The sequence below is a fragment of the Mustela nigripes genome, chromosome 4 (genome assembly GCF_022355385.1).
Source record: "Mustela nigripes isolate SB6536 chromosome 4, MUSNIG.SB6536, whole genome shotgun sequence".
Lineage (NCBI taxonomy): Eukaryota > Metazoa > Chordata > Mammalia > Carnivora > Mustelidae > Mustela > Mustela nigripes.
The window spans coordinates 151,729,212-151,756,228 of record NC_081560.1 but is presented as its reverse complement, the minus strand read 5'-3'; the positions used below and the strand labels follow the sequence as shown (position 1 = coordinate 151,756,228).

General features: G+C 45.7%; 1 protein-coding gene across 6 annotated transcripts in view; it reads right to left on the bottom strand.

Annotated features, from left to right (window-relative positions):
- Window positions 1-27,017, bottom strand: part of WDFY4 (WDFY family member 4) — a 281,403-nt gene that overhangs the window by 148,685 nt on the left and 105,701 nt on the right. For all 6 annotated transcript variants that reach the window (XM_059397992.1, XM_059397994.1, XM_059397995.1 and 3 more), the window contains exons 25-36: window positions 26,188-26,261; window positions 23,787-23,948; window positions 23,089-23,180; window positions 20,688-20,787; window positions 17,921-18,126; window positions 16,933-17,102; window positions 14,696-14,821; window positions 11,732-11,896; window positions 8,895-9,095; window positions 8,178-8,292; window positions 6,769-6,926; window positions 3,604-3,842 (exon numbers count right to left, since the gene is read on the bottom strand). In XM_059397992.1, the coding sequence (XP_059253975.1) occupies window positions 3,604-3,842; window positions 6,769-6,926; window positions 8,178-8,292; window positions 8,895-9,095; window positions 11,732-11,896; window positions 14,696-14,821; window positions 16,933-17,102; window positions 17,921-18,126; window positions 20,688-20,787; window positions 23,089-23,180; window positions 23,787-23,948; window positions 26,188-26,261 (1,808 nt within the window). The remainder of the gene's footprint in view (window positions 1-3,603; window positions 3,843-6,768; window positions 6,927-8,177; window positions 8,293-8,894; window positions 9,096-11,731; window positions 11,897-14,695; window positions 14,822-16,932; window positions 17,103-17,920; window positions 18,127-20,687; window positions 20,788-23,088; window positions 23,181-23,786; window positions 23,949-26,187; window positions 26,262-27,017) is intronic.

Sequence of the window (27,017 nt, the reverse complement as noted above, 5' to 3'; positions counted from 1 at the left end):
TTTTTTTTTTTTTGAGCCAATAAATTTCCCACTTCAGCCCAGCCTTGAGTTTAGCTTGCTAATTTGCAGCTAAGTTAATACAAATTGACATATAATATCTGATTTTTTAAATCAATACCAGCATAAACCAAAGATAGCACATTTATTACCACATGGAAAGAAATCTCCTAAATCACATTTCAATCTACTCTAAAGCTTGCATATAAACAAGATGAATCTTATTACATACCTCCCCCACCCCAAAAAAAAAAAAAAGAAAGAAAAAGAAAAATTGGCTGTTTGGTACTCCATATCTGATTGAGTTAACCTAAAGTCTAATATGCAAGGATTTTCAAAATATTGTTAGTTTGGATTTCATTCCACACTATTTTAAATCTTTAAATCAGGTTTAAAATCTTTAACATCAATGGGGCGCCTGGGTGGCTCAGTGGGTTAAGCCGCTGCCTTCCGCTCAGGTCATGATCTCAGGGTCCTGGGATCGAGTCCCACTTCGGGCTCTCTGCTCAGCAGGGAGCCTGCTTCCTTCTCTCTCTCTCTCTCTCTGCCTGCCTCTCAGTGTACTTGTAATTTCTGTCAAATAAATAAATAAAATCTTTAAAAAAAAAAATCTTTAACGTCAAGGGGTACCTGGGTGGCTCTGCTGCTTGAGTGTCTGACTCTTAGATTCATCTCAGGTCTTGGTCTCATGGGTTCTGGGATTAAGCAATGCATCAGGCTCCATGCTCTGTGGGGGAATCTAGTTGGGGATTCTCTCCCTCTGCCTCTCCTTCCACTCGCTTGCATGGACACGCTCTCTCTCCTCCCCCTCTGAAATGGATAAATAAATCTTTTTAAAAAATCTTATAATATTAAGCTTGTTTTCATCTTAGGACAATTTCACAAGCTGTTTCCTCTCTCTGGAATACTTCTTGCCCACGTATTTCATGGCTCATTCTTCCTCATTAAAGTCTTAATAAAATATCACTATCTTTGAGAGATTTTCTCTTATCATTTCCACGCAAAGTAGATTTTCCCCATCTCTAGTTAAATTCTGTTATCCTGCTTTGTTTTCATTATAGTCTTTGCTGAAATTCTGTTTCTTGTGTCTTTTATCTCTACTTTAACTAGAATATAAACTCCATGAATAAAGAAACACATCTGCCTTGTTTATAAAGCACCCAGAGCAGTGCCTGGCACTGTAATCATTTAATAAATATATGCAGGAAGGTAGAAGGGAAGGAAAGAAGGAAGGAAGGAAGGGTGGAAAGAAGGAGAGATGGAAGTTTCTGAATGCCTTTTTCCTAAGTACTTGGCCAATTGAAAACAGAGCATCACAAAATTGAACTCAGTGGATGAGGTTTTTTGGGTGGTTTTTTTGTTCCTTCCATATTGGAAATGCATCTAGGAATATTATCCAAGATTATCACCAGGCTATCAGCAAGCCTCTGGGGGACAATACCTTTTGGAGCACCAGGGTATGGATTTCCATCTTAATTTTCCATAAGCTGCATTTTCTTATTCATCCTAATATGATCCAATTTTCAGTAGTAACAGAACATTGAGTTAACTACATAAAACCATTCTAGCAACCAAAATGGTGCTGCATTGCATAATAATAGAGGAATATAGTGTTTTATTCCATCCCACATCCCATCCTCCCCCCACTCCATACCTAACCTCCCGTCCTACCAGTATATTAGTGTCCAGCAAGCCAAATGATTAATCAAACCACTTCTGGATAAGCACAAAATCCAAAAGAGAGAAACATGTTGGTTGAAGGAAGCAACAGAGACCTCAGCAAATGCATCGTATCGAACTTATCTGTAACCGAGAATAGTTCGCCAGAGAGAACACTGCTTGGGTCCTTCTGATCCAGTATCTTCCTTTCTTGGGGAATATTGAATACACACTTTCAAACTCTTTTCTCTATGTAAGGCAATGTCTCTTGAAGTAGTACCTTTTTTGTGCTTTTATGTATTCATATTACATCCTGATTTGCCATGGGCCCTGACTTTCAGAGTTTAATTAACTATGGATCCCATGGTATGGATCAACCCTATGACTTCAGCCTACACAATCTAATTTTAATATTCACCTTTTAAAAAAAGTACCTAATGAGGTACTTATGATCTTAGATACAAAGAGACACAAGCAAAAAAAACAAACCCCAAATCCTCAAGCCAAAATTCTAACACTTAAAAGATTTGAAACTATATAGGTAACTTTCCAATTAGCGAGAAGAGGGTTATTATAGAGTTTTAGAAATCATTGACTCAAGCTTTCAGTTGTGTATATGTATGTGTGCTTGCAAAATTCTTTCTTGAAGGAGAGATATATATGGGAATGTAAAGTGTGAAACAAATAAAAATGGCTCAGAAGTAACATCAGTGCATATATAGAGTAAGAACATCCAAAATTTTGTCATTTTATAAAAGCAATAAAATAAATGGCAAAAATCATCAGAACCAACTTTTGAAGAACACCAAAAATTAACTAAAGGCTTATACCAACCCAGAAAGCATTTATTCAAGAAAGACTACTGAATTCACAATTGGATTTCTGTCATTGCATTATAAAGAGTCCTGAATTTATAAGTTGCCTGAATGTGTATTGTCATATATACTCTGATGAAACTTTCAAAGACCTCTCAGAGTAAGAGAAAGAAGTATAACCAACAAGACTCGTCAAGGTAGGATCTAGGGAAGAAGCATACTTGCGCCAGGCCTTGAGCATTGTATGAGGTTGGGCCTTGTAGGTCTTTGTAAAGAGTTTATATTCTATTCAGTGTCAATTAATCCTTAAAAAAACATAAGTGATATTAAGGGAAATGGAAAAGGGAGGTCCAGCCCTGATATCTCTGTACGTTCATTGCTATATTGTTTATTTCCCAATAAGAAGGTTGTTGGTACATTTTAAATTTATTTTTTATTTATTTTCAGCATAACAGCATTCATTATTTTTGCACCACACCCGGTGCTCCATGCAATCCGTGCCCTCTCTAATACCCACCACCTGGTACCCCAACCTCCCACCTCCCACCTCTTCAAACCCCTCAGATTGTTTTTCAGAGTCCATAGTCTCTCATGGTTCACCTCCCCTTCCAATTTCCCCCAACTCCCTTCTCCTCTCTATCTCCCCATGTCCTCCATGCTATTATTTATTAGTATTTCTTATACAAATTTGCTTATGGATATCATTTTATATCATAAATAGTGTGTATGTAGAAAATCATGTCTGGCTTGCATGATACAATTTATTACATATTTTCCCAGTGTAAGACTACATTTATCAAATGTTAATATTTCTGAAATTGGGCTGCATCATAAAATCAATTATATATTCAGTGTTGGAGCTTTCTGCCCCTAAAATGAAATCAATCAGCTATCTTAAAACCTGAAAATTATGGAAATGGGGTAAATTATTATTCCTGATGATTCTGGTGGCTCAGTTACATGGACAGATTTGAGGACAATCTACTGTACTGTCAAACACTGCACATAATTTGGACAACCAGATAACCAAAGAATATATATTATTCATATTGACCCCAATCAAGTGTCCCTCTGAAGCTTGCTTTTGTGCATGGACCACGACCAGGCAAGGAAACAAGGAGGCAGCTCTTACCTTCTCTCACTGAGCAGCAAAAAGCAATGCATGAGACACAGGAGGAAGCTGACGTTGGAGTTATAGGTAGCAAGGATAATGTCCCAGTGTTCCTGTAGGAAGCCCAAGATGCTGAGAAGACTGAGGCACTCGGAGAGGGATTGCTGAGGCTTGGACAGGCAGTACAAAATGACTTTATTTAAACTGCTGTATAAAGCACTGATGACAGCATCCCTTTGAGAAGAGGCATTCTCGATGACCTGTGTCATAAAATAAACACATACATACACACACACACGCTTGTGAACACTTGGCGAGTTTTAGATATGGACCCAGTTAACTATGAAAATGACACAATGTTAGATTCTGTTCTGTATTTCAAAAAGTGATGGGATCTAATTCAAATAGGACTGCTTTCCTCTACCTTTGAGCTTCTATTTAAGTGAATGATCACTAAAGTAAATTCGAGCAGCTGGATTGATCAAACACTTGTGCGGAAGAGGATGTTTTTAAAAAATTAAAATTAAAAATTAAAAAATTTAAAAAAGAAAAGAAATTAAAAGTTGACGACCCCCATATTATAAAAATAGACATGAACCCGAAATTTCTAAAATGCTGATAATGTGGTTGATACTCAAAATATAAGAACATGCTAATAACAGTGTCTAATTTTTTAACATATTATTAACTATTAATAGTAGTTATGTCTAGAGTGTTTACAATATTCCAGTTATCCTAGCAAGTATTTTTGCATTGATTTACATGCATTGCCTCATTTAAACATCATAACATCATGAAGTAAGCACTAAGATTATCCCACTTAAGGGATAAGAAGACTGAGGGTCAGAGAGGTTCAGTGGTCAGCAAAGGTCAAACCCACCCCAGACACTTGAGTCATGCTCATAGCCACCATATCATCTAAAGTAGATGGGAGGCCAACAAATTTCTGTACATGAGAAACTTAGAGGGGGAGGCAGATGGTCCTGACTGGTAGCTGCAACACTGGTGTGTCCAACCATCTATTTGGCTTCATTGTATCTAATAGACAACAAAAGTCCTAGAGATCTAATGCACAGCATAGTGATTATAGACAATAACACTGTCCTATAAACTTTAAAGGGGCTAAGAAAAATAAATAAATAAATAAATAGACATAAATAAATAAAGGTGTTAAGAGACTAGGTCTTAATTGTTCCCACCACGAAAAAGAAATGATAATTATGTGATTTGATAGAGGTATTAACAAACACTATGATGCTTATCCTGTTGCAATCTATAAATGTATCAACTTAAACTTATACAATGTTATAGGTCAATTATAGCTCAATAAAAATACATTTACAATTTTTTTAAAAGAATCCATAGCCCAAAATTATGTACAAAATATTTCTCTATTCAGAAGATCATCTGTTAGTCATAGATTGCTCTCTTAGAATTGCATAGGTAATGAATGTGTTTATGCCCATGAATTTAAGTTTTATTTAAATATGCCGGAAATTGGGATTTGTGTTTTTAATCATCATCCTGTCTTGCCGCTCAGATAGGTCACAACTATCAACCTGAAGTTAAGATCTGTGAGAGTCAAAGGCAGCGAGGAGAGAAGGATGGCAGATATGTGCAGAGCAGAGTCTGGCCTGGCGTCCCCCTGAAGGCACATCAGCCCCAGGGTGTACTCATTTTTTGATGCTAGCTCTGAGTGTTTGCTTTGACCACTGGAGAGCTGATGTGGGCTGAATGTTACCCGCCCCCCCGGAAACACCTATGTTGAAAACCTAGCTTCCCACGGTGATGGCACTTAGAGACAGGGTCTCTGGGAGGTAAGTAGTCATGAGGATGGAGCCCTCATGGTGGGATGAGTGGCCTTATGGGAAGAGACAATAAAGAGCTTGTGTCCCCTCTCTCTCCATCACATGAGGACATAGTGAGGAGATGGCCATCTGCAAACCAGGAAGAGAGCCCTCCCCAGACACCAGATCTGTGGGCATCTTGACCTTGGACTCGTCCGCTTCTAGAACCATGAGAAAGAATGTTTGTTGGCTAATCACCCAGTCTGTGGTGCTGTCATTATGGCCCGAACCAAGACGGAAGCTCTATGGTTACTTTCATTTCTCTACGCAACTTTGTAAGAATCTGATTCTAATCCCCTCAGAGTCAACAAGGCATATTTCTCCCATCTTGGGGCTATTCTAGAGGGAGCATCTGAATACATTCGGACTATCACCCTAGGAACTATGTCAAGGCCCTGTCCTGGGGTCTGCAGGTGGCTCCACAGACAGCAATATTCTGTCATGCTACCACTCTAGGAGGTGTGAAGAGGAAGGAGAGGGACTCCCCTGGGTTCTGCTGCAGAAGGCAAGCCGAGAACCACTGGTGGGAGTTTCTGGAGGCAGATTTCAGCTTTCCAGCAATCACAGGTGCCCCACTGGCTGGGACCGTCTCACACCAGCATGAGCTCCTCAGACAGGGAGGGTTCAAAGAAAGAGCCAATGGCCACTTGTCAGGAAAAGTCTCTAGAAAGGAAGATGAGGACAAAGTAAAAGGTTCCCCTCCAGAATTTGGAGATTGTGTGATTCTGTGTGTGTGTGTGTGTACACATGTACAATAAAAAATGTGCACACATGTACATACAAACTTACATCTGAAGGTGTATCTACAGGCATACATTTGCTTGCGTGGATGTGTATGTAGACTGATCTGGGGAGAGATGGAGAGCATATGCAGGAATAATCGGGCTGGGAAAAAATACTCATGAAAACTGCAGGAAGGCCCAAATATGACCCATAGGTGCATATAAAGAATGAAATGAAATAGGCCTATTGGACATAAGGAACTTTTTGACCCTTTGTTGATGGGGAATAACAATAACAAAGATTAAACCAATAACCACAATAAAAACTAACGTGGGGGTGTAGAGTCTAGGAGGGGACAGAGCTCAGATGCTAGCATGGGGGGTGCTGCTCCCACTTCCCAAGACGGCTCTCAAGGAGCCTGAGGTAAGAGCCCTGAAGGGCACGCAATATCCGCCAGGTACTACCTGGGCCATATAGGTCCTCCTCCTTCCTCCCACCCCTCTCAGAATCAATTTCCAGGAAGGACAGCCAACAGTGAGTCATACAGACACTTGGTGGGTCAGCAGAGATCCCCCCCACACCGCCACCACCACCATGGCCAGCCCAAGGTTCTCACCACCACGATGCGGTCTATGATGAAGAGAAGAATGTGTCTGGGGTCTGCTGAGAACATCCCACTGTACAGTTTCTCCACCAGCTTCTGGGTGAAGTGGGAGATGTTTGCAAGTGAAGGAGCAGCAGCAGCTTCTGCATTTGGCTGAGGCTCTTTACTGCCTGGGGGACGGGGAGGGCATCGTAAGGACATAGACCACATCTGAGAAATCATCAGAGTCTGAATAGCCTTCTCTCCACAACAGTCTCCAAGTCCCTTGTGGCAACCAACCACAGCTTACTCATTTCTGTATACCTGAGTGTAACCTTCTGTATACTCTGTTGCTGGAAAATGGGGTCTTATACACAGTATGTGCCCAGTGAATACACATGCTTTTCAAAGCTAAGTTAGTCTTGAACAATTTTGTCAGTGACATAAACCAAGTGTGGAGAAGGCAAACCGGGGGCAGCATTTCTTCCACCATGCATCTGGAAGGTGGGTGGAGGAGCACTTAAGGCCTAAGGTGAATGGGGAGGCTGTCATGGTGACCCAAGGCCCTGTGGCTACAGGGAACAGAAGGTAAAGCTGTAAAGTTGATCGGTGTGCGCTCACCACCATGGCAGGCATTGTGTGCAGAGGGGATGTGATGATCTCAGCTAATCCTTGTGAGAGCCCTCTGAGTTAGCCACAGTCGCCATCCTCACTCACAACTGCAGGCACCTGCCCCGAGTCACACGGCTATCTAGTGATAGAGCCCAGAGCAGAAATGGGACCACCCGCTTAATGCTTTTCACTGCGCTACCTTCCTGCCCTGCAGATGCTCTCCAAGAAAGACCAAAAGTCAGGGTTGCCACGCTGTGGGGCAAGGAAGAGTCTGAAAGATGAGCCATGTCACTAAGGATTCCATGGCTCAGAAACCACAGAGAAAATGTTAGTGTAGTTCTGTGGGGAAGGTACGGCTCCCCAGACCTAGGCATTCTGAAGGCATCTTCAATCTCAACTTCTTAGGGGCAATGGCATCATCTTCATCCAGGGTCGTCTGTTGAAGAAACCCTGGCTGTGCCCAGTCTTGGGGGCAGAGAACAAGATGCTGAGCAGAAGAATGTTAAATTCTAGCTGCCATCTTGACTCAAGGGAAGAGGCCAATCTTACTGAAACCAGAGGAGAGTGGATTTGGGTTCAGAGGCTTTCTGTCTCTGAGTGGTCCAGTAATGGCAGGGGTGTCATGGAGAAGGTCACCATGCCTTCCTTAGAGCCTCTAGGTAGTGTTGGTGAGCTCTCTTTGTGGATTTGTGGAAGAACTGACTTGGAGGTAGAGGGTAGCTTCTGTGGCTCCCAAGAGGCCCTGCAGCCCTGTGAGCCAGGGGCAGGTTTTCCTGTTCAGTTGCCAGAAGCTCTGTGTCATAAAGGAGAAGAAGGTCACCCCTACTCACCTCTGAGCATGGGTACATTGCCTCCATTCAGCATGTGAAATATTTCCATGGTGGAAAGCAGGACCTCAGACTGGAAGTCTCGCTTCTGTTGGCTGGTGGCATTGTGTGGAGATGCCTGGAAACACATTGGGGACTAAGAGAGTGGCCACACAGCCATCACATCAACCTCATGCCATCAAGCCTTCTGTGTGCCCCGTATGCTAATACCACAGCTGCCGGGAGTGTGGGCAGCCCGCAGCTCACAACTGCCCCTTCCCCAGGGCATTGCCCTTGGCTAATGAAATCCCCTCACCAGGGAGGTGAAGCCCACTTCCTGGGTGGAGGACCCACAGGAGACCATTGCTTAGCTTGCTTTTCCCCTGTCCCCCTCTGCTGCTCTTTCCTGCTTCCTCTGAGAATACAGCCCCCAGATAATTTCCATAAAATCCCTGCTTTAGGCTCTGCTTCTTTAGGACCTGGCTAAGCTCTGCCCTCACCCATCTCTCCAAATGCTACTTGGTGAGCTCCCTGCCATGCAAGGGTCTGCCATTCCCACCATATCATGGCAGTCCCAGGAGACGTTCTCAACCCCCAGCTGGCTGACATCTGCAGGCCGGGGTGAGCTCTCCAGAGAGATCAGCTCCCAGGTCTCCTTGGGAACCCCCCAGCGTTGTGGTGCCATGTCCTCCCAGGCCGTCTCCCACAAAACACAACCCCAGAACACCCTTTCCAGCTCACCTCCAAGAGCACTTCCAGGGGCAGCCACTGCTTGGGGTTGGAGGCCGCCAGCAAGGAGTCCCTCAGCAGTCGCTGCATGAACTCCCTCAGCTGCTTCCGCGTGGGATGTGACTTGGCAGGAGCCTGTGGACCCTCTGCAATGTCGTCACCTTCAGCTTCCACCCCGGGGATACTGGCATTCTGGACAGGCTGAGTCATGGGCTACTCCAAGATGAGAGAACGCCAACATGAGTGGCCCCACCTGCCTCAGGGCACTCTCGTGACCACCTCTGAGATGTGCACAGGTGGAATTCTTATCAAACCCACTAACATGAAAAGCAATCGAGGCTCTGAGGAAGAAGGCCACTTGCCCAGAGCCTCACTGCTCATCGGGGGGCCCACTGTGGTCTCTGAACATGAGGTAGGCAGAAGCCATGGAAAGAGGCTGAGCACAGAGCAAGAGAGGCCTGCAGTGGTCAGTGATGAGCAGTGCATACGGCGATGCCTGGCCTCATGGGCTGTGTGCAAGACAACCTGTCCTCACCTCCTGGGGGAGCCCTCACCTTTACTGCCTGCCAGGGCCTGCTGACATTGACAGACAGGACCACCTGCTGAGACAAGGAGGACTTCCTCGAGGCCTAGCATCCAAGTCCCAGAAGCACCTTGGCCTTCACTTTCTCATTTTTATGTTTATAAAAATATGAGATCCGTGAGGCAGGGGTTGTCAGCCCAGATACATCCAGGAGGACATGGGGATGCTGGGAGACCAAATGACACACCCAAGGACACACGGCCAGGGGCTCCTGACTCCCAGCCCATGAACTTTCCATGCACATTCATCTGTCGGCACCTCCCTTTGCTCATTCATAAAATTAATGCAGCCATTCTTAATTAAGCCATAAAATGAATTTAATGGCACCTAGGGAGGTGGTGACTGCATTAATTAGCTCCGTGTGGACTTGACTGGAAAGATGCCATATATATTTACAGCAAACCGAAGCCTTTTGGCCACCAGCCTTCTGCATCAAGAGGGCCTGTCGCGTTTTCTTTGCAACAAAGGCTTTTTGAAGCTGACTTGGAGCTGGGACAAGGCTAAGACGTGTGGGGATAAGCGTTTTGAAACCGGAGCCAGGAGTCTCAAGACAGGGTTTGGCTCCTCTGCAGTCACTGAGGAGGTGACTTTGGGCCAGGCCTGCCCCCAGCAGGAACCATTGAGTGTGAGGAGGAAGAGCCCTGGGTCAGGGAGTGGGCTGCGGGCAGGCAGCCGGCTGGAACCCCGGCTCAGCAGATGGCGAGCCTGGCCTGCAGGTGGGGAGTTAAGGTGGGGCTCTGGACAAAGGATGTCAGACCACAGACTTCAGGGTCCTGGTCCCCTCCAGAGGCCCTAGTGTGGGGGATGATGAGGGACAGCCTGTAGGACTGTCCTTCCTCTCTGACTGGCCCAGGGATGCCTGGACTCTGTCCCACCCACCACCCCTCCAGTGCAGCCCACAGTGATTTTCTTTGCTTTTTACTGCATCTTTTTTTTGTTTTTAACACCTACTTTTCCAGTATGTTCTTTTAGTTCATATCAACCCAACAAACCATTTTATCTTTTTGCAAATCTTCTAGTCTTTATGCTTAGTTTATTCATTAAAACCAATTACTTGAATTTTATTTGGCCATTTATTTTTATTTTAAACTGACTGATGGAAAGGAACTGGGCCTTGGGGTGAGAGAGTGAGGTTTCAATCTTGGTTCTGTCACTCATGAATCACATAAACTCTGGCCTATTTCCTTCTCTCAAACATTTTGTGAGATGGGTCTTACGGCCCACGACATGCAGCAGAAATTGCTCGGCCCCACTTGGCCTCTCTGGAGCTTACTGTCCCCCTTTCAGAAACCACCTGCTTAGGGTCCTGCTTAGGGTCAGATAAAGCACCAGGCTCAGGACCCTCCAGGTGTTCAGCTGACGGGAGCTATCACCATGAACACACTTCTAGAAAAGAGGAGCTGAATGAACACATTGGTTCTATCCATTTGGTTGTTGAGCCGAGAATTACGGAACAAATACCGCATGCCCACACTGTACACAGCACGGCTTCTGAACCTTCCCCATAGCACTGCGTGCCTTCTAACATGTTCCTTTAGCCGTGGTTATGGATTTGCAGACACGTGTCACAGGTTCAGCCTCCCTGTTGGGGTCTCAGCTTCCTACTGCACTGTGGTAGGGGTGATGGGGGATGTCTGCCTTCCTCTCCTTCACCTGCCCTTCCCACCATCCTCACCTGTTCTTCTCACTGGCCACATGCTCCCAGCCCACCAAGCCCGCTTGGCCCGCTGGGCCTCTCTTCCTGTGGCCCACACTCACATCACGTCCTCAGGACCCAGTCGGCCCTCTGCCCTCCCAACCTTGGCTTGTCTGGCTCTAAGCTGGGCCTCAGCAAACCCTCTGACTGCAAAGAGTCCCGGGCCTGCAAACAGGATGAGAGGCGTGATCCCCAAAGATAGGACACTTCCTATTCCATGTCTCCTGTCAGGGGTGTGGGCCACTGGTTTCCTGGGATGGAATTTGTTGGTTCACATTAGCAGCGTGAATATTCCATACAGAACTGGACTTGGTCCGCCATCAAATTTCTCATTACTGAGATTCCGGACCACTCCAAAAATTACTGAATCTCAGAGCTGAAGGATGACTCAAGCTGCATCTCAGCCAAGAAAAGGAAAATTACCCAAGTTGTTTACTTAATGTTTCAGCCAAGTTGCCTTAAAATGCATTTTAATTTGGGGTGGGGTTAAGGAAGACTGTTACCCTTTGGTCTTGAAGCATGATAACGCTCACCCCTGCTCTCACTGGGCAGGGCAGTGAAATGTCCTACCTTGTGGGTCCCCAGAGGGAAGGTGACTGCAGCCAACGTCTGGAGGAACTCCGGGGCTCGCCAGGCAGGATCCTGGGGGTAGGTGCTGTGCACACAGCCAAGGAAATGCAGCACGCTGGCAGGGAATGACTGTTCCCAGGCGTCATCTCCAGAGCCTCCTGGGGGCTGAAGGCACACTTCATGAGAGGCTGAGCATGGGAATGTGGCTGGCGACTGCAGGGGAGCCAGAGGATCTGAAATCGAAGGCTTTCTGAGATAGTCAGCAGGACACCTAAATTGTAGACACCTAAGTCTGTGGGTTAGCCCAGGATACTAGTCACCAGTTGGGGAAGGGGTTAATATGTGCGGGCATTGTTACAGGGCTTCACACACATTCCTCTTCTCCCCTCACGACCACTCTCTACATTTACACCTATTTTACAGATGGGAAGACAGAGGCACAGAGAGGTCAGGTAGCTTGCCAAAGGTTACCCAACAGATAAGTGACAAAGCCAGGAACTAAACCCAGGCAATCTGGCTGTAATGTGTGTGTGTGTGTGTGTGTGTGTGTGTGTGTGTGTGTGTGAAAGAGAGAGAGAGAGAGAGAGAGAGAGAGAGAGAGATTATGCTAAGAAAGTACAGATCACAATTTTTTCTCCTTTTAAAAACAAAAATGTATTTAATTTTTATGATATACTCTTTTAACATGTAATTAGGTGCTTTTTTCTTTTAGCCACTTACCTATGATGAATTGCACCAATAGATTTCTTGCATTTTTGCAAAGAGCTCACTGAGTCCCTCTGTTAATCTCTCAGTGCACTTCCTTATTCTGTTTATAAATATTTTACTTATGATTTTGAGTGCATATTTATAAATAATAGTGGGCTGCAGTTTTCTTTTTGTTTTATGTTTGTCAGGTTTTGTTATCAGTATTATGATAAAAAAATACTCTTCTCCTTTCTTTTTATTCAAGAAGATGTTAAATCCATAATTCTTGTATTATTTAAGTTGCTCTTATGAAACTCTTGGGCTCCATTTTTTTTTCATTATTGCCTTGTTTAGAATCTCAAATGTCTCTTTGATCTTGTTTAGGTAATATTTTATTCAGTTTGCATAAATGGCCTTTTTAAATTCATTTAATTTTCTGTATGATTATTTCTCCCTTCTCTTCTGTATGTGTAACCCATGCTCTCTTTACCCCACACCCTCTGACTACATAAGGAGCTGAGGACTTGTGGGTTGATTTAAACAACCAACTTTGGATATATCTCCCGATTATTTTCCTGTCTAGTTCTAAGATTCTAATATTTGGCATCTTCATTTTTTTGTTGCTGTTGCTTTCTAGAATTAATGTGATTGCAGTTTTAAAGACCTCTTGACTCATATTTCGTGAATGTGGTTAGACTTTTTGTTTTTTATTATTGTTATACACTTCATTTTGTTATGTCCTAGTCAGAGCATGTGAACTGTATACTTTCCTTCTTTGGAAAGCTTACTCATGGTTCCATTACAGACCTAATGTTCAATTAATTTCGGAGTCGGGTGCCTGAAAAAATACGTATCTCCAGTTTGCAGCATAAAGAGTTTGTTACCCTTCTAACCAGTAAAGGTTATTTTGAAAAAGCAAAAAAAAAAAAAAATTGAATAACATGAAAGCAGGTAGAACAAAGAAAACGTATAGTCTGCTGAGAGGAGTAAAAAAAAAATTATTATTATTATTATTATTATTATAAGACCAAACATTTACATTATAATGTCAAACATAAAATGGCTATCTGGGGAATTACAGATGTGACACTTAAACTGGGTCAAAAGCAAAGACCCCATAGCTGGGGCTGTGAGGACTGCGCTGGGGACTCCCATACAGGATGGTGGGACGTAGATTAGATGTAGGGACGTGTATGTATAATGTCTAATGCAACTTTCCTGAGAAGTGCATCCAAAAGAAAACACATGAAGGTCACTGACTGACCCACTATCCAAAATCCAGAATTCACACTAAGGAGAATATCAAACTACAGAGAAAGGATATCTGCTCAAGAATGTTCTTTACAGAGTTTTTATAACAATGAACATTCTGAAAAACAACATAAATTTCCATGTACAAATATAGATAATTCCCAACAACGTGTTGAGAAAAAAAGGCAAGAGGGGTTTATGTGGCCCAACCCTCTGTAAGGCTACGGTATAATCCTAGGTGTCTAGAAGAACATTCCCCTGAGGTTCACAGCGGTTATCTCTGCATGGGTATGTTTCAAGTGATTTTTACTTTCTATCTTCCTCTTTGGTTAAAGTTGTAAAGGTAAACATGCATTGTCTTATAGAAGCGATAAGGTTTCCCCACACAGAATGAAGCCTCCAGTCACCATTGGGGTCTACAGAATGAAATCAGAAGTTTTCAGCCTCCCATGCAAATTCTTGTTGATCTGGCTCACAGTTACTCCCATTCACAGGGGGCCTTCACCCCTCACACTTGCCTCCATGTCAAAAATAACCTCTCCACCTGCCTCTTGAGGACCCTGAAGTCCTGAGTTAATGGCTCTCCATGTCACGTATGTGGTTGGTGGCATCTGTCTTCTCTAACAGGTTTCTACCTCACAGTTTACCCATGTGTGAGGCCCACTTGTCATGGCAGAGGCGAGCTTCTTGAGGAAAGAGGCCCCTTTCCACCTCCTACCAGTCCCCTGAAGCTCCTGACCTAAAGCAGTTGCTCAGAAATGTTCCCCTAACTGAAGGCATTAAATCTCCCAGTGAAGAAACTCAAATATGTAAACAAATGGAAAACAGATGTTCTCTGGCAAGAGTGCGTAAACTCTACTGAGGACATGTAGGCTGGGGAACCCACCTGGCCTCTTCTACCAAGCATTCTGAATAACACTTGTTAATTATCAGCAAGGGAAACTGCTGGAAAAAGTCAAGGTGACTCTTCAAGATTTGTCTTCCCATCAGAACCTCCTCATGAAATGTGGGGGGGATGGGTCTCACCTGGCTCATGGTGGCTTTCAGCATTTCCAGAAGCAGCAGGACACCTTCAGTGCATAGCCCAGCCCGGAGGACTTCTTCATTGTGGTGCTTCTGCAGGAGCCACTGGAGCATGGCATCCAGGCTATCCTGAAAGAGGGGGCAGGGGCTATAGAGAGACCACTGGAGGCACATCAAGGGGACCGGCTTTCCAGCCAGCACACTGTATTTTCCAGGGGGCCTGAGTGGGAAAGGCAAACAGCACAGTAGCTGTGCAGACAGCCTAGGTGGCTGGTCCATGTGGAGAACGTCAGCCCGCTTGGTGGTGCATAAGGGAAGTACATGGCTCCGAGAAGATGCTGCTAACCCACCAGTGATTCACCTTGACTTCAGCTCTTCCATTTGGTTTGCGATCCCAATCGACTGTCATGAATTTTTGTAAGTGAGACTACAGAGGACATATGAAGAGTTCAAAGGCTTTGAGGAAGGTGCCGAGTGTAGCAGAGGGAACACAGGGCTTGGCCAGCAGGGCGCTCTGACTTTGCCTCTTTAAAAGTTGGGCTTATGCAAGCTCTGAAGCCTCTTGGCAACTCAGTTTCCTCCTCTATAAAATGAAAATTACATTCTCTTCCCCATGGGATGGTTATAAATATCAAGTGAAATAAAATATGTAAAACATCTATCACGGGTCCTGACATTGAGGAGATGTTTGTTCCCTATGATACGTTCCTGAAGAAACAGAAATACACGGTTTCGGTGAACTTAGCACAGCATATTAAGAATTTTATTTTGAAGTGTGGATCTCTAATACTATTAGCATATATCAAGATTTAGATAGGTCAAATATAAGGATGTCAAGAGAGGTAGATTTTCTGGCCTTCAGTTTACAGAGCCAAGCCCCTCCCCCACTTTCAATTCAGGGCAGTTTAACTCCACTCAGTTGAGACTGAGAAACAATTTTCTGAATCTGCTATTTGTCAGGCACCCAGGAAGGTGAGTAAGAAGTAGGGTCTGCACCTGAGGAGCTCAGTAGCTGAAGAGAGAGGAAATCACATAACTATGTCAGTGCCACTGACAGGAAATGCTAAGGCACATGGGATAGAATGAGTCCCCCTGTCCAGGGATCTGAGCAGGAGGCGGAATCTGAGCTGAGTGATGAGAGTCCATCCACCCCCTCAGCAGGCAGGGGACATGGGAGTAAGAGCTCGTTAAAGGCACAGGGGAGGCAAGCACACAGCAGCTGGTCTTACTGGAGAGGTGACTAAGGAGGCTCACAGCACCAAGGGTGGGCAAGGGAACAAAGTGGGTTGGAGAGAAAAGTGAGGGCCCCAGTGACAGAGGGCCCTGATGCCGGCTGTCGAGTCAGAACCCCATCCATCAGGGGAGCTCATGAAGCCTTGAATGTGGTGCAAATGAATGAGTGAAGGGCTGTTTGGTGAGAAGCTATACCTAGTTAAGTGTAGGCTCCTCTCTGGAGAAATTTGGCTAAAGCAGGACAGAGGAGGATAAGTAAGACAGCAGTTGGTCAAGAGTGGGCGTCAAGGGGACAGCTTCTGCATTTAGGTGGAGACACAGGTCGCGTATTTATGGTCTATGAGGAAAGAGTCGGTAGAAAGGGAGGGGCTGGAAATACAGGAGAAAGGGTTAACCCCTGGTGAGGTCACTCAGGAAAGGGGTGGAAGGAATCCATCAGCCTTTGCCAGCGACAATAGAGAGAAGGTGATGAAGAGGGTCATGGCATAAATAGGTGGTAGAAAGTGGGGTGTCAAGACAATGCCCTTCCGGGATCCTCCACTCCCACTGTGAGGTAAGTCATCTGAGCACAGAGCAGCTTTAGGGGGGAGACTTGATAGCATATATGGCTGACACTAAAATGCAGGGGAACTGAGGGGTCTGGCTAAGGTAAAGAGACATGCTTTTTCAAAAGGCATAACCCGAGGCTCTAATTCTGCGGTGGCAGCATTCACCTCCCCGTGTCACTCCCATCATCATGTGACTTCTCTAGCCATGCCCAAAAGGAGAAAGACTTAAAACCCAGACCTGTTGTCAGGGAGGGTGGGAGGCAGAGGCCCAGGAGCTCAGGGGATCTGAAGAACTAGCCAAGGGGGTAGCAGTGCGAGGCAAGGAAGTGGGTCAAACGCAACACAAGTTGGAGGATGTGGATGGAGGCAGGGGTAGAGAATCTTAAGGAAGTGCCTTGGTCACATGGGATCATAAAAGCAGGTGGGTCACTCCATCCCGGGGGCACTCCAAGAACCTACTTTGGGCCCATCCGTCAGCTCTGTAAGTGGCGTCTGCAGGAAGAAGGTGGACACAATGAGGTAGACTTCTGGAATATGCACATGGTGGCCCAGAAAGTCCTTCAGGACGCGGAACCCAGGAAGCAGGCAGGGGCTCTGGTCAGGCGTGGGGGTCTGGCTCTTCAGGTTATCTGTTGATCAGGTGGAAGGGGCACAAAATCAAATTGAGAACAACTGCTATTGCTTCTGGTCAAGGTGGGAATAGGGCAAAGGAATTCCCTGCCACCTACCCATCCCACAGAAATGCCAGATAGAAAGATATGTCATACGTGCACGGGCATAAGAAAGTATTCAAAAGAGTTCCTTTTCCTATTCCTGACATACACATTCCTTCCTTCCTTCATTTATTCAAAAACAGATACTTATTTGGTGCCTACTACCTTAGAGGCAGTAGGGCAACTTTATACTAAACAATAGGGACATAGCATTTCAACAAAATATACAGAACCCCAGACCCTCACCAAGTACTTAGAATGTAGCAAGAGGGAGGGACATTAAGGAATTAAATACCTAAACAAATAGATGCTTGTGAATTGTGACAAGAACCATTAAAAAAAAAAAAAAGCAATATAACAGAGGTGCCCTAATTCAGGTGGAACCCTCCTCTCCTGGAGGAAGCGACATTTGAACTGAGACCGGAAGATGGACCCACACCAGCCAGGAGAGCCTTCCCAGTGTTGTGGGCTGGGAGAAACATCTCAGGAAGAGGAAAAGGGCTAAGGAACTTTTGAGGAATAAAAGGAAGCCCCCAGCATCTGGAAAGCAGTGAGGACAAAAGAGGATCCTGACCAGGAAGTAGGAAGCGACTGGGGCTTATGGGGTTCAGGGGTCAAGGTGATCCTACTGCAAGAGCTGTGAAGGCCCCAAGCAGGAAGGAGCCTGGCAGGTCCTCACTCGCAGCCCAGGATGAGGTGGGAGAAGAACCTCCTGGAGAAGGCTGCACACTCACCTATCACAATGTCCACACCCTCCGAGCTGCGCTCCACCCAGGATCCTGCACACAGGCCATCTTTAAATCGCCCGCGGAGGGAGGGGCTTGCCAAAAAGTGCAGCAACAGTTTCAACCCCAGCACTGTGGTGCTGTGATGCACGTGGCCCTGCATGAGGAGCAGGAACCAGTCAGGCCCCAGGCTCAGAAACATCTCTTCCTTTGTCCTGCAGGGTTCAATAAATGCAGTAAATTATCTCTTAGTTTGTGAGCAAAGATCACATCCAGAAGATACAAATAATGTCCAGCCTCCCTTGTCACCAAGGAGAGGAAAATTAAGGTTAACTTGGCTATTACTTAGTGAAGTACATGTTATATTTTTAAAGGATGGTAAAATAAAATGCTGGCAAGGTTGCTGTTAAATGGCTGAATATGTTTATTAAAGGCTGAAGTGTAAGCTGGCTAAATCTTTTCAGTGCAATTGGAAACTGTATCAACAAATGAATAAATGGGCAGGTCCTCGATAGCCCTACTCCGCTAGTACTCCTACTTAGTGGGTCTGACTAGCCACTCATCTAATTACATCAATACAGTCACATAAAACACATAATGGTTGGTTAACTCCCTTTTCAAATACACAGGTCAAAATTAATCTCAACGGAATAGTCCAATATTTATGCATATTTATGAATTTAAGCAAAATACATGTTTAAGTGTCACATTCAAAAATGAATTTTTAAATGATGAGTTTAAGGGGCACCTGGGTGGCTCAGATGGTTAAGCATCTGCCTTCGGCTCAGGTCATGATCCCAGGGTCCTGGGATCGAGTCCCACATTGGGCTCCCAGCTCTGCAGGGAGTCTGCTTCTCACTCCCTCTCTGTTCCCCCTGCTTGTGCTCTCTCTCTCTCCCTTTCTCTCTCCCTCTCTGTCAAATAAATAAATAAATAATAAAATCTTAAAATGATGAGTTTGGAGAATACAAACTTGCTAGAAGGGACTGGAGGATAGGGAGGTAGGCAACCAATCCTCAGGGGTAACAGCTCAGCAAAGGACTCTGCCTCCTGGGAACCAGAGTAGGGTCCATCTTTACCGGGCAATGTTGTCAGTGCCAGCTACTAGATTAGGGAGCGAGGCTGTGGCCACCAGACTAGGAGTCAAGAAACTGTCCTCTTCTATCCCTGCCTCTTTTGACTAACTGGATAACTTTGGCAGGGCTCTTGATGAGCTATGGTCATTTTTCTTGATGTTGATAATGGTGGTGATGATGACTGTGGTAATGATGATGATAATGATGGTGTTGGTGATGATGGTGGGAAAGATAATAATAACAAGGGTAATGGTGGTGATGCTAATGATGGTAATGATGATGGTGATGATGGTAGTGGTGATGATGATGGTAGTGGTGAGAATAGTGGTAATAATAATGATGGCGGTGATGATGATGGTGGTGTTGGTGATGATGGTGGGAAAGATAATAATAATGAGGGTGATGGTGGTGATGGTGATGGTGGTGATGATGGTGGTGATGATAATGATGGTAATGATGATGATGATGGTGATGATGGTAGTGGTGATGATGGTGGTAGTGGTGATAATAGTGGGGATGATAATGATAATGATGGCGGTGATGATGATGGTGGTGGTGACGATAATGATGGTGGCGATGGTGGTGATGATGATGGTGAGGATAATGATGTTGAGATTATGATGGCCATTGCAGTTAGCTTATGTAATATTTATAGTATCTCAGATACTGTGCTTAGGGCTAGCCACATATTAACTTCCTTCTTTAGCAGGCACTAATTTTATCCTCAGATAAATGAGCAAAAGAGGGCATAGAAGGTTTAACTAACCTCCCCAGGGTCTCTGGAGGCAAAGCTGGGCTTTGAACCCAGGAGGTCTAGAGATCAGAGTCCCAGTGCTTAAGCGCTACACTACATTCTCATTCAAAAAGATGAAAAAGGAAAGAGTTGGACTAGCTCACCTACAGGGCAACTTCCAGTTCTACCATCCTTAGAGTCTAGGAATGCAGACCTTTTAAGCACTGCCTGCAAGGCTATTTTACTGAAGGGTGATTCCCTACCCCATTCCTATGTCCCCCAAATACATACACATGAAAATGTCAACTCAGCAGCAGCAAGGATCTGGACTAACTTCTTCAGCACTGCATTCTCAGAGTGAGGAACAGTGTCTGGCACACAGTAGGTACTCAACAAATAGTTGTTGAATGAATGAATGAATGACTGCATGAATGAATGACATAAAGCAGGTAGTTGGGGGAGAGAGTTAATGGGATTTTATGGTTACACATTGTTTCAGAAGTTAATTGAAGGCAGATACTTCTTTTTCCAACTTGGAAAAATAACTAAAAAACTGACAGTAAATAGCAGAAGAATTTGGCAAGCCATTTCCTTGATAGATGTTATTTAGGCTAACCATTTCTCTATTCTACTGTCTGCCAAGTACAGGACATCAAAATCAGTACTTGTCACAACTGCCAAAACAATAACAATTACACTATAGCAATGGCAACAAAAAGAGCTTATTGTCATTATACCAAATCTGTTCTGAGTTACTCATGCCCATTGCACATTTGCATCAGAATATCTCAGGGCAAGGTCTGCTTTATTGAGTGGAGAGAATATAATTTTTTTTTCTGACTGGTGCAGGAAACACACTGCGGAAAACCAACTCGGAGATGCTAAACTTTTCATTAAGAAAAGGTTTTAATACTGCACCCTGTAGGAGGCAAGCTCAGGCCAAATCACTCTTCCTGGAGCTACTTACTCAGAGGACAGATGAAGTTGAGAGGAAGATATTACGCTGAACAGCATCTCCAGCAACTGGTTTCTGAGCCAGATTGTCTTTCCAGATGTTTGGCTTCCAGCTACAAAAAAGGAAATTCAGATTTAAGAGAAAACGGATGTAAAGAGACATAATATTTGCCGCAGTAAGCAATCGTATTCACCAAACACTTAGTTCACTCAGGAATTTAGCCATGGATGAGACTCAAAGTTTGGCATTCGAATCTAGAGTTCTATGCAATGCTTAAAAAGAATTTCAGGAAAGGTTCCTTAAGTTCCCTTTAACTGAAGATGTTTTTGATGCTTCCCATCACCCCACCCCCCAAAAAATCCTAAAAAATTAGGTCAAATTTATCTTCTAGTAGAAAAATGTTTTTTTCCCATTATCATAGGCTGCAACATTTCTTGACCACCTACTACATGCTGGGCACTACAGGAGGCACTGGGAACAGAGTGGTAGAGATTTTTAGTACTTAATCTCAATTCCTCTTCTCAATGCTTTTCCAAGCTAGGCCTTCAGCATGCCGATGTCACACTAAAGACAGAGTTTGAATTGCAGAGTCCAGAATGAAGTCCATATAAGAAGGAGGGGTGACTTCCCTGACTTCCCTATGACCCTGCAATTGCACTCCTGGGTATTTACCCCAAAGATACAGATGTCGTGAAAAGAAGGGCCACCTGTACCCCAATGTTTATAGCAGCAATGGCCACAGTCGCCAAACTGTGGAAAGAACCAAGATGCCCTTCAACGGACGAATGGATAAGGAAGATGTGGTCCATATACACTATGGAGTATTATGCCTCCATCAGAAAGGATGAATACCCAACTTTTGTAGCAACATGGACAGGACTGGAAGAGATTATGCTGAGTGAAATAAGTCAAGCAGAGAGAGCCAATTATCATATGGTTTCACTTATTTGTGGAGCATAACAAATAGCATGGAGGACAAGGGGAGTTAGAGAGGAGAAGGGAGTTGGGGGAAATTGGAAGGGGAGGTGAATCATGAGAGACTATGGACTCTGAAAAACAATCTGAGGGGTTTGAAGTGGCGTGGGGGTGGGAGGTTGGGGTACCAGGTGGTGGGTATTATAGAGGGCACGGATTGCATGGAGCACTGGGTGTGGTGAAAAAAATAATGAATACTGTGATGCTGAAAATAAAAATTAAAAAAAAAGAAGGAGGGGTGACTAAATAAGCTTACTTTTGTCCCATTATCCATTCATTCATTCACTCCCTTGGTTAGCCAGTTATTTTACAAACCAATTCAGGGCACACAAACCATGCTGCAGAAATAGGACTGATGAGGCAGCTTGAAGAAGTGGGGTCCGATTTCTCTCTACTTGGATTCTGTCCCCAAAAGTCTTAATCTCCCTGAGCCTCCATTTCCTCATTTAGAAAATGGGAATAGTAATTCCTACTATTCGGGTTTGACCTAAGGAAAAGAGATTTTTCCAGATCGAGTAACACTTTCCAATAGAATCTTCTGCAAAAAAAAAAAAAAAAAAAAGTTTTATATCTCCCCTGTCTGATACAGTAACCACTAGCCTCATGTGATTAGCAAGTACTTGGAATGTCACTACTGTGACCAAGGAACTGAACTTTTAATTGTATTTAACTTCTATCAATTAAAATAAGTTTAAGTGGCCACATGTGGCTAGAGGCTTCTATGTTGGACAGCATAGATCTGGAGGGCCCAGGACAAAGTGGTCAGTGACTATTCCCTTCACACCTCCTCTAGCAGAAGGAGCATGACATAGCTCTTGTTCTGTGCCTGGTTGGGAGGAAAGAGCCTTAAAGAAACAAATCACAAGAGTGTGCATTAGAGTAGGCCCAACAGTTTTATAAGCAAAGGAGGTGACTTAACTGACTTGATGGGACCAGAGAGGCATTTATGCCTCCAGTGGGTGAAGGAGGGACTGGGGTGAACAGGGGAGGCATTTCTGCCAAGGGAAGAGCACAGACAAAGCATGGCTGGAGGGCAGATCATCATACACTAGGATGTGCAGGGCCTTCAGAGCGCTGAAGTTGGGGCTCATCAGGGGAGGAAGGGGAGGAGAGATTTAACCAAGAAGGTAGCAGGAACTGGATCATAAAGGATCCCATCTGTTGACCTATAGCGAACCAAGTTTTATCCTAGAGGTCTTGGAAGCCACTCCAGGTTGTGAAGGAAGAATATGCAATTTTATGTGATTGCAACCCTACTCACAAAAACTATGACCTCACAAGCCTGTACTTGGGAACAACTGCTCAGTTGTGGGTATCTTCCCCTTCCTTTGACTCAACCCTTCCCTCTACGAAATGGCCCCATGAGAGGTGGCTCTCAAGGGGTGCCATAAGGCTCATTCCCTGCCTTCAGACTGGTGTCTGAGAAAGGTCTTCTCACCAGGCACCGAGGAATCCAGGCCCCCATCCACACAGATCTGCCTCTCGTTCACCGAAGAAGGCTTGAGGGTGTACACAACAAACAGTCCGATTCTTAATGCAGAGAGAGAAGGATACTTTGAATGGTGAGCTCAACCCATGCTTGCTCAACACATATACAAGTTTTGTACCCAGATCCACCCAAATCAGTTTCAAGGGAGGGTATGAGGGGAATCATGTTATTCTGTGATCAATGCAGTATTTCCATAGACCTCTAAAATCTGTCCGGATTCATCAGAGCAGTTAGCTCTGGCTCTGCCAGATCAACAAAACAGATAGTGATGAGGATGGGAAGGGATAAATACCAGGTCAGCTGGGACTGTCCTTTGGGAAATCTGCAAAGAGCAGACCTGTTGGGTCAATGGCTGATGAGGATGACTGTGCTCATGGAAATTCTCGAATCATTGGCGTAATAAGTGTGTCTGAGCACCAGGGAGCAGTGAGCACATAGTCCTGCTGGGAGTCTAGCAGACCCGCCCCTTTCCTCAACTCTCTGCCCTGAACAGAACTTCTAGAAGGTTCTAAGGAAATGGAATCTGCCACTACACTGAAGGGTAATGTTGCTGGGTTGAGTGTGGTCAGGAAAGAACTGGGGCCTATATTCCGCTGTGAAATAGTCCCAAACCCCTGCCTGTCCCCCTGGGAAGCCTGGCACAGTACCTGAGCAAGTCCTGGATGCTGAAGTGGCCCCTCAGCTGACAGCCCAAGATGGCAATGATGGTGGGGATCTTGGAGAAGGTGAGGCCCGGCTCATTGAAGAGGAAGACAAGCTTGGGTATAAGCTGGGCCTGGTGAGCAATCTCAGCATTCCGGGGTCCTTCCCTGTGAGCCCAGGAGTAGAGGCAGTAAAAGCTTTTACTGGAATGAACCAAATTTGCTGTGTTTCTGCTGAAAAGGTTTCCTAGGCTGGGCTTGCTCTGTGGCCCTCTGACTCCAGTGCTCTCTTGGCAACTCATCAAAATGCTGTCAGACACCCATTGAATATGTGTCTGCCAAGTGCCAGAGCTGCTCAGGGATGAGCCTCCCGTGCCCTTCCACCCCCGGAAACTGCCTTCAAAGACAACCCCAGTTATTGACTTTTAAGTTCTAAGCCTCAGGGAAAACTAATGCCGGTCTCAGAAAACTCAGAAGGAAGACAGCAGACTCCGTGTGACCGCGGAGCACTTCCCAACAGCACGGAGCCCTGGGCGAGTCTGTCTGGGTGTGTGCTCTTCCTGCTCGCCCCAAACCACAAAGTGGATGAACGCCACTGAGAGTCAAAGGGGAGAAAGACAGAATTCAAGCATCTGCGTCCTCCTTCTTAGAAAAATCACAAATTCAATTTCCAGTAAATTCGACTCCCCCCAAAGAAAACAGCTCCCGGGGTAAATGTCCATCTTGTAGAAACCAGTAAAGAAAGAAAGTGGGAAAGGGAAAAAGAAAGATGAAAGAGGGGGCAGTGGGGTGGGTGGCTCCTTCTCGAGCTGTCTTTTCAGGACTGATAGCATGAACTCTGCCAGGCTCCACATCCCCGATACATAGAGGGGTAGCACCAGGCCCGTTCTGTGTGTGGTCTGTATGCATCCACCTGCCAGGGAGAATGTGCAGGCTCCGGCTGTGTTTGGTGCTTTCTTATCACAGCACTGAGCAGCCTGTTTGTCTGTATTCCTTCTCCACAAGACTGTCCTGTGGTTCTGGAACTTCCAGCACGAAGAACTGGGTATGAAATGGAGCAGGTTTGCAGCAGATACCCAGGGAGTGGCTGAGTGAAAAAAGGGTCACAAATCTATTCAAAACATCGAAGGCACTACTGATAAGCTGAAACAGCCCTCCGTGAGGAGGCAGGTGGCCGTGGGGGTGACCGGCCTGACAGGTAAGGAAGGAGTTGGGGTGTGAGGGTGGATTTCCTGCCTCCCTTCTCCTTTATTCTGATCCCAGGGACTGGGACCTCCCATGTTCTAACTCCCCTCCGTCCTTTGCAGAGGTGAAGTCATGCTTCGGCCAGGCCACGGGACCTAAGATGGCCCACTGAGACCCCATCCTATTGCTGAGACAAAAAGGAAAAAAGAAGCCCTCTGTGCTACCTCTGTGGGCCGAGGATTTGCTCTGAGGAGCTGCCCGGAGGCCATCTTGCCGTCTGCCCACATGATGCCAGCATGGAAGATAAGCGTGGACAAGACGGGTGACAGGTCTCAGATGAACCAGTGTGAACGCCACCCAGCCACGTGTGAAGATCTGCCCCCGCCCAACCTATGAGCCAATAAAATCCCCTTTCTCAACCTTCCTTTTGCTCTCCCTCCTCCCTTCCTTTTTTCTTCCCTTCCTTCCCTCCATAAGTTGGTTTGAGTTGTATTTCTACCACTTGCAACCAAAAGAGCCCTGAACAATCGGAAAAGTGACTCAGAAGAGTCCGTTAGAGGGAAAATAGGTTGGGAGGTAAATGGGACACAGAGAAGTGTTTCTGTTTGTTGAGCCCCTGAGCGTGTGCTAGTTAGAGCTGGAGAGTCCCCTCCTGGGGCCCAAATCCACCAGGGGAGAGACCTGCCTTACATACATGAGCCAGTGGGAAGGACACTGCCAAAGACTGAATGTCTGTATCCCCCCAGGATTCGTATGCTGAAACCAAACTGTCGACGTGATAGTATTTGGAGGCATGGTCTTGTGGAGGTAAACAGGTCACAATAGTGGGGCCCTTATGATGGGATGAGTGCCTTTATAAAAGAGATCCCGGGGAACTCCCTCACCCCTCCCACCAGGTGACATTATAGTGAGAAGACTGCCCTTAACCAGGAAGCAGGACCCTCACCAGACACAAAATCTGCCAGGGCCTTGATGTTGGATTTCCAGCCCCTGGAACTTAGAGAAATCAGTCTCTGTCGTTTATACACCATCATGCCTATCATATTTTGTTACAGCAGCTCACATGGTCTGAGACAGACATGCTGCCCGCCGGGAACTCAGAGCTCTGGAAATGGGAGAAGGCCGTGGCTGCTGAGCCCCTAGCCTGTCCTGCAACCCTCAGTTCCCCGTCTCAGCATGAAGCCATCAGTTCTAGCCCCCACCCTGCCAAAACTGGGCCTACCTTGGTGATCGAAGGATTTCTGCAAGGTGGGAAAAGAGGGAGAGCTCCAGGCTGTCCGCGGTGTTTGTCCAGAGCTGGAGAAAACAAGCACACAGTGAAGCCAAGACGCACGTGAGAAGGGACTCCGGGCAGGGTATGCATGTACAGCCCTGCACCTGGTCTCCTTAGGCTTGAAACCACTAACGCCATTTAGCAGCTCAGGAATCAGTGCAGCTCTCCCAACACCTACAACTTAGAGGCTACCTTTCCCAGGGGAAAGCTCAGACATGGTTCCTCTCTCCCCTATTTCTGCTGTTGCCCGGTGCTTCAGTGCAAGTCTGGATGGGAACCAAGGACACCTGCTGTACCCTGTGCCTGGCCCTCAGCCCTGCAGCCCCTCTTGCCAGGTACAGCTCACCCTCACTGGAGCCTGGAAGGCAAGTGTCAGTCTTCCCAAGTTAGAGATGAGGAAACAGAGCCTGAGACAGACCCACAGAGGGACAGGTCCCTTTCACCACCAGCAAGCGGTAGGACTGGAATCAGAAGCTGAGTCTTGCCTGTCTGGTTTGATGCTTCCAGACAGAGGCTACCAGATGCTACCAGAGTGGTTTGTGACCACCCACCCAAGTTGTGCACATATCACCTTCCTCAGCTCCCACCTCCGTGAAACCCTCACGACCCACTGCGAGCTGCACACCAAAGGGAAGGCACTCAGATTCCTAGAGTGAACTTTATCGCTCAGGTTGTTTCCATTCACAGTGAACAAAACACAGCTGCTGACCGTCCGGCCGGGGCAGAGTGGATGGCATGCCTTTGTGCCTTGTGCCTTGAGGCAGCACTACTCTTTCTTA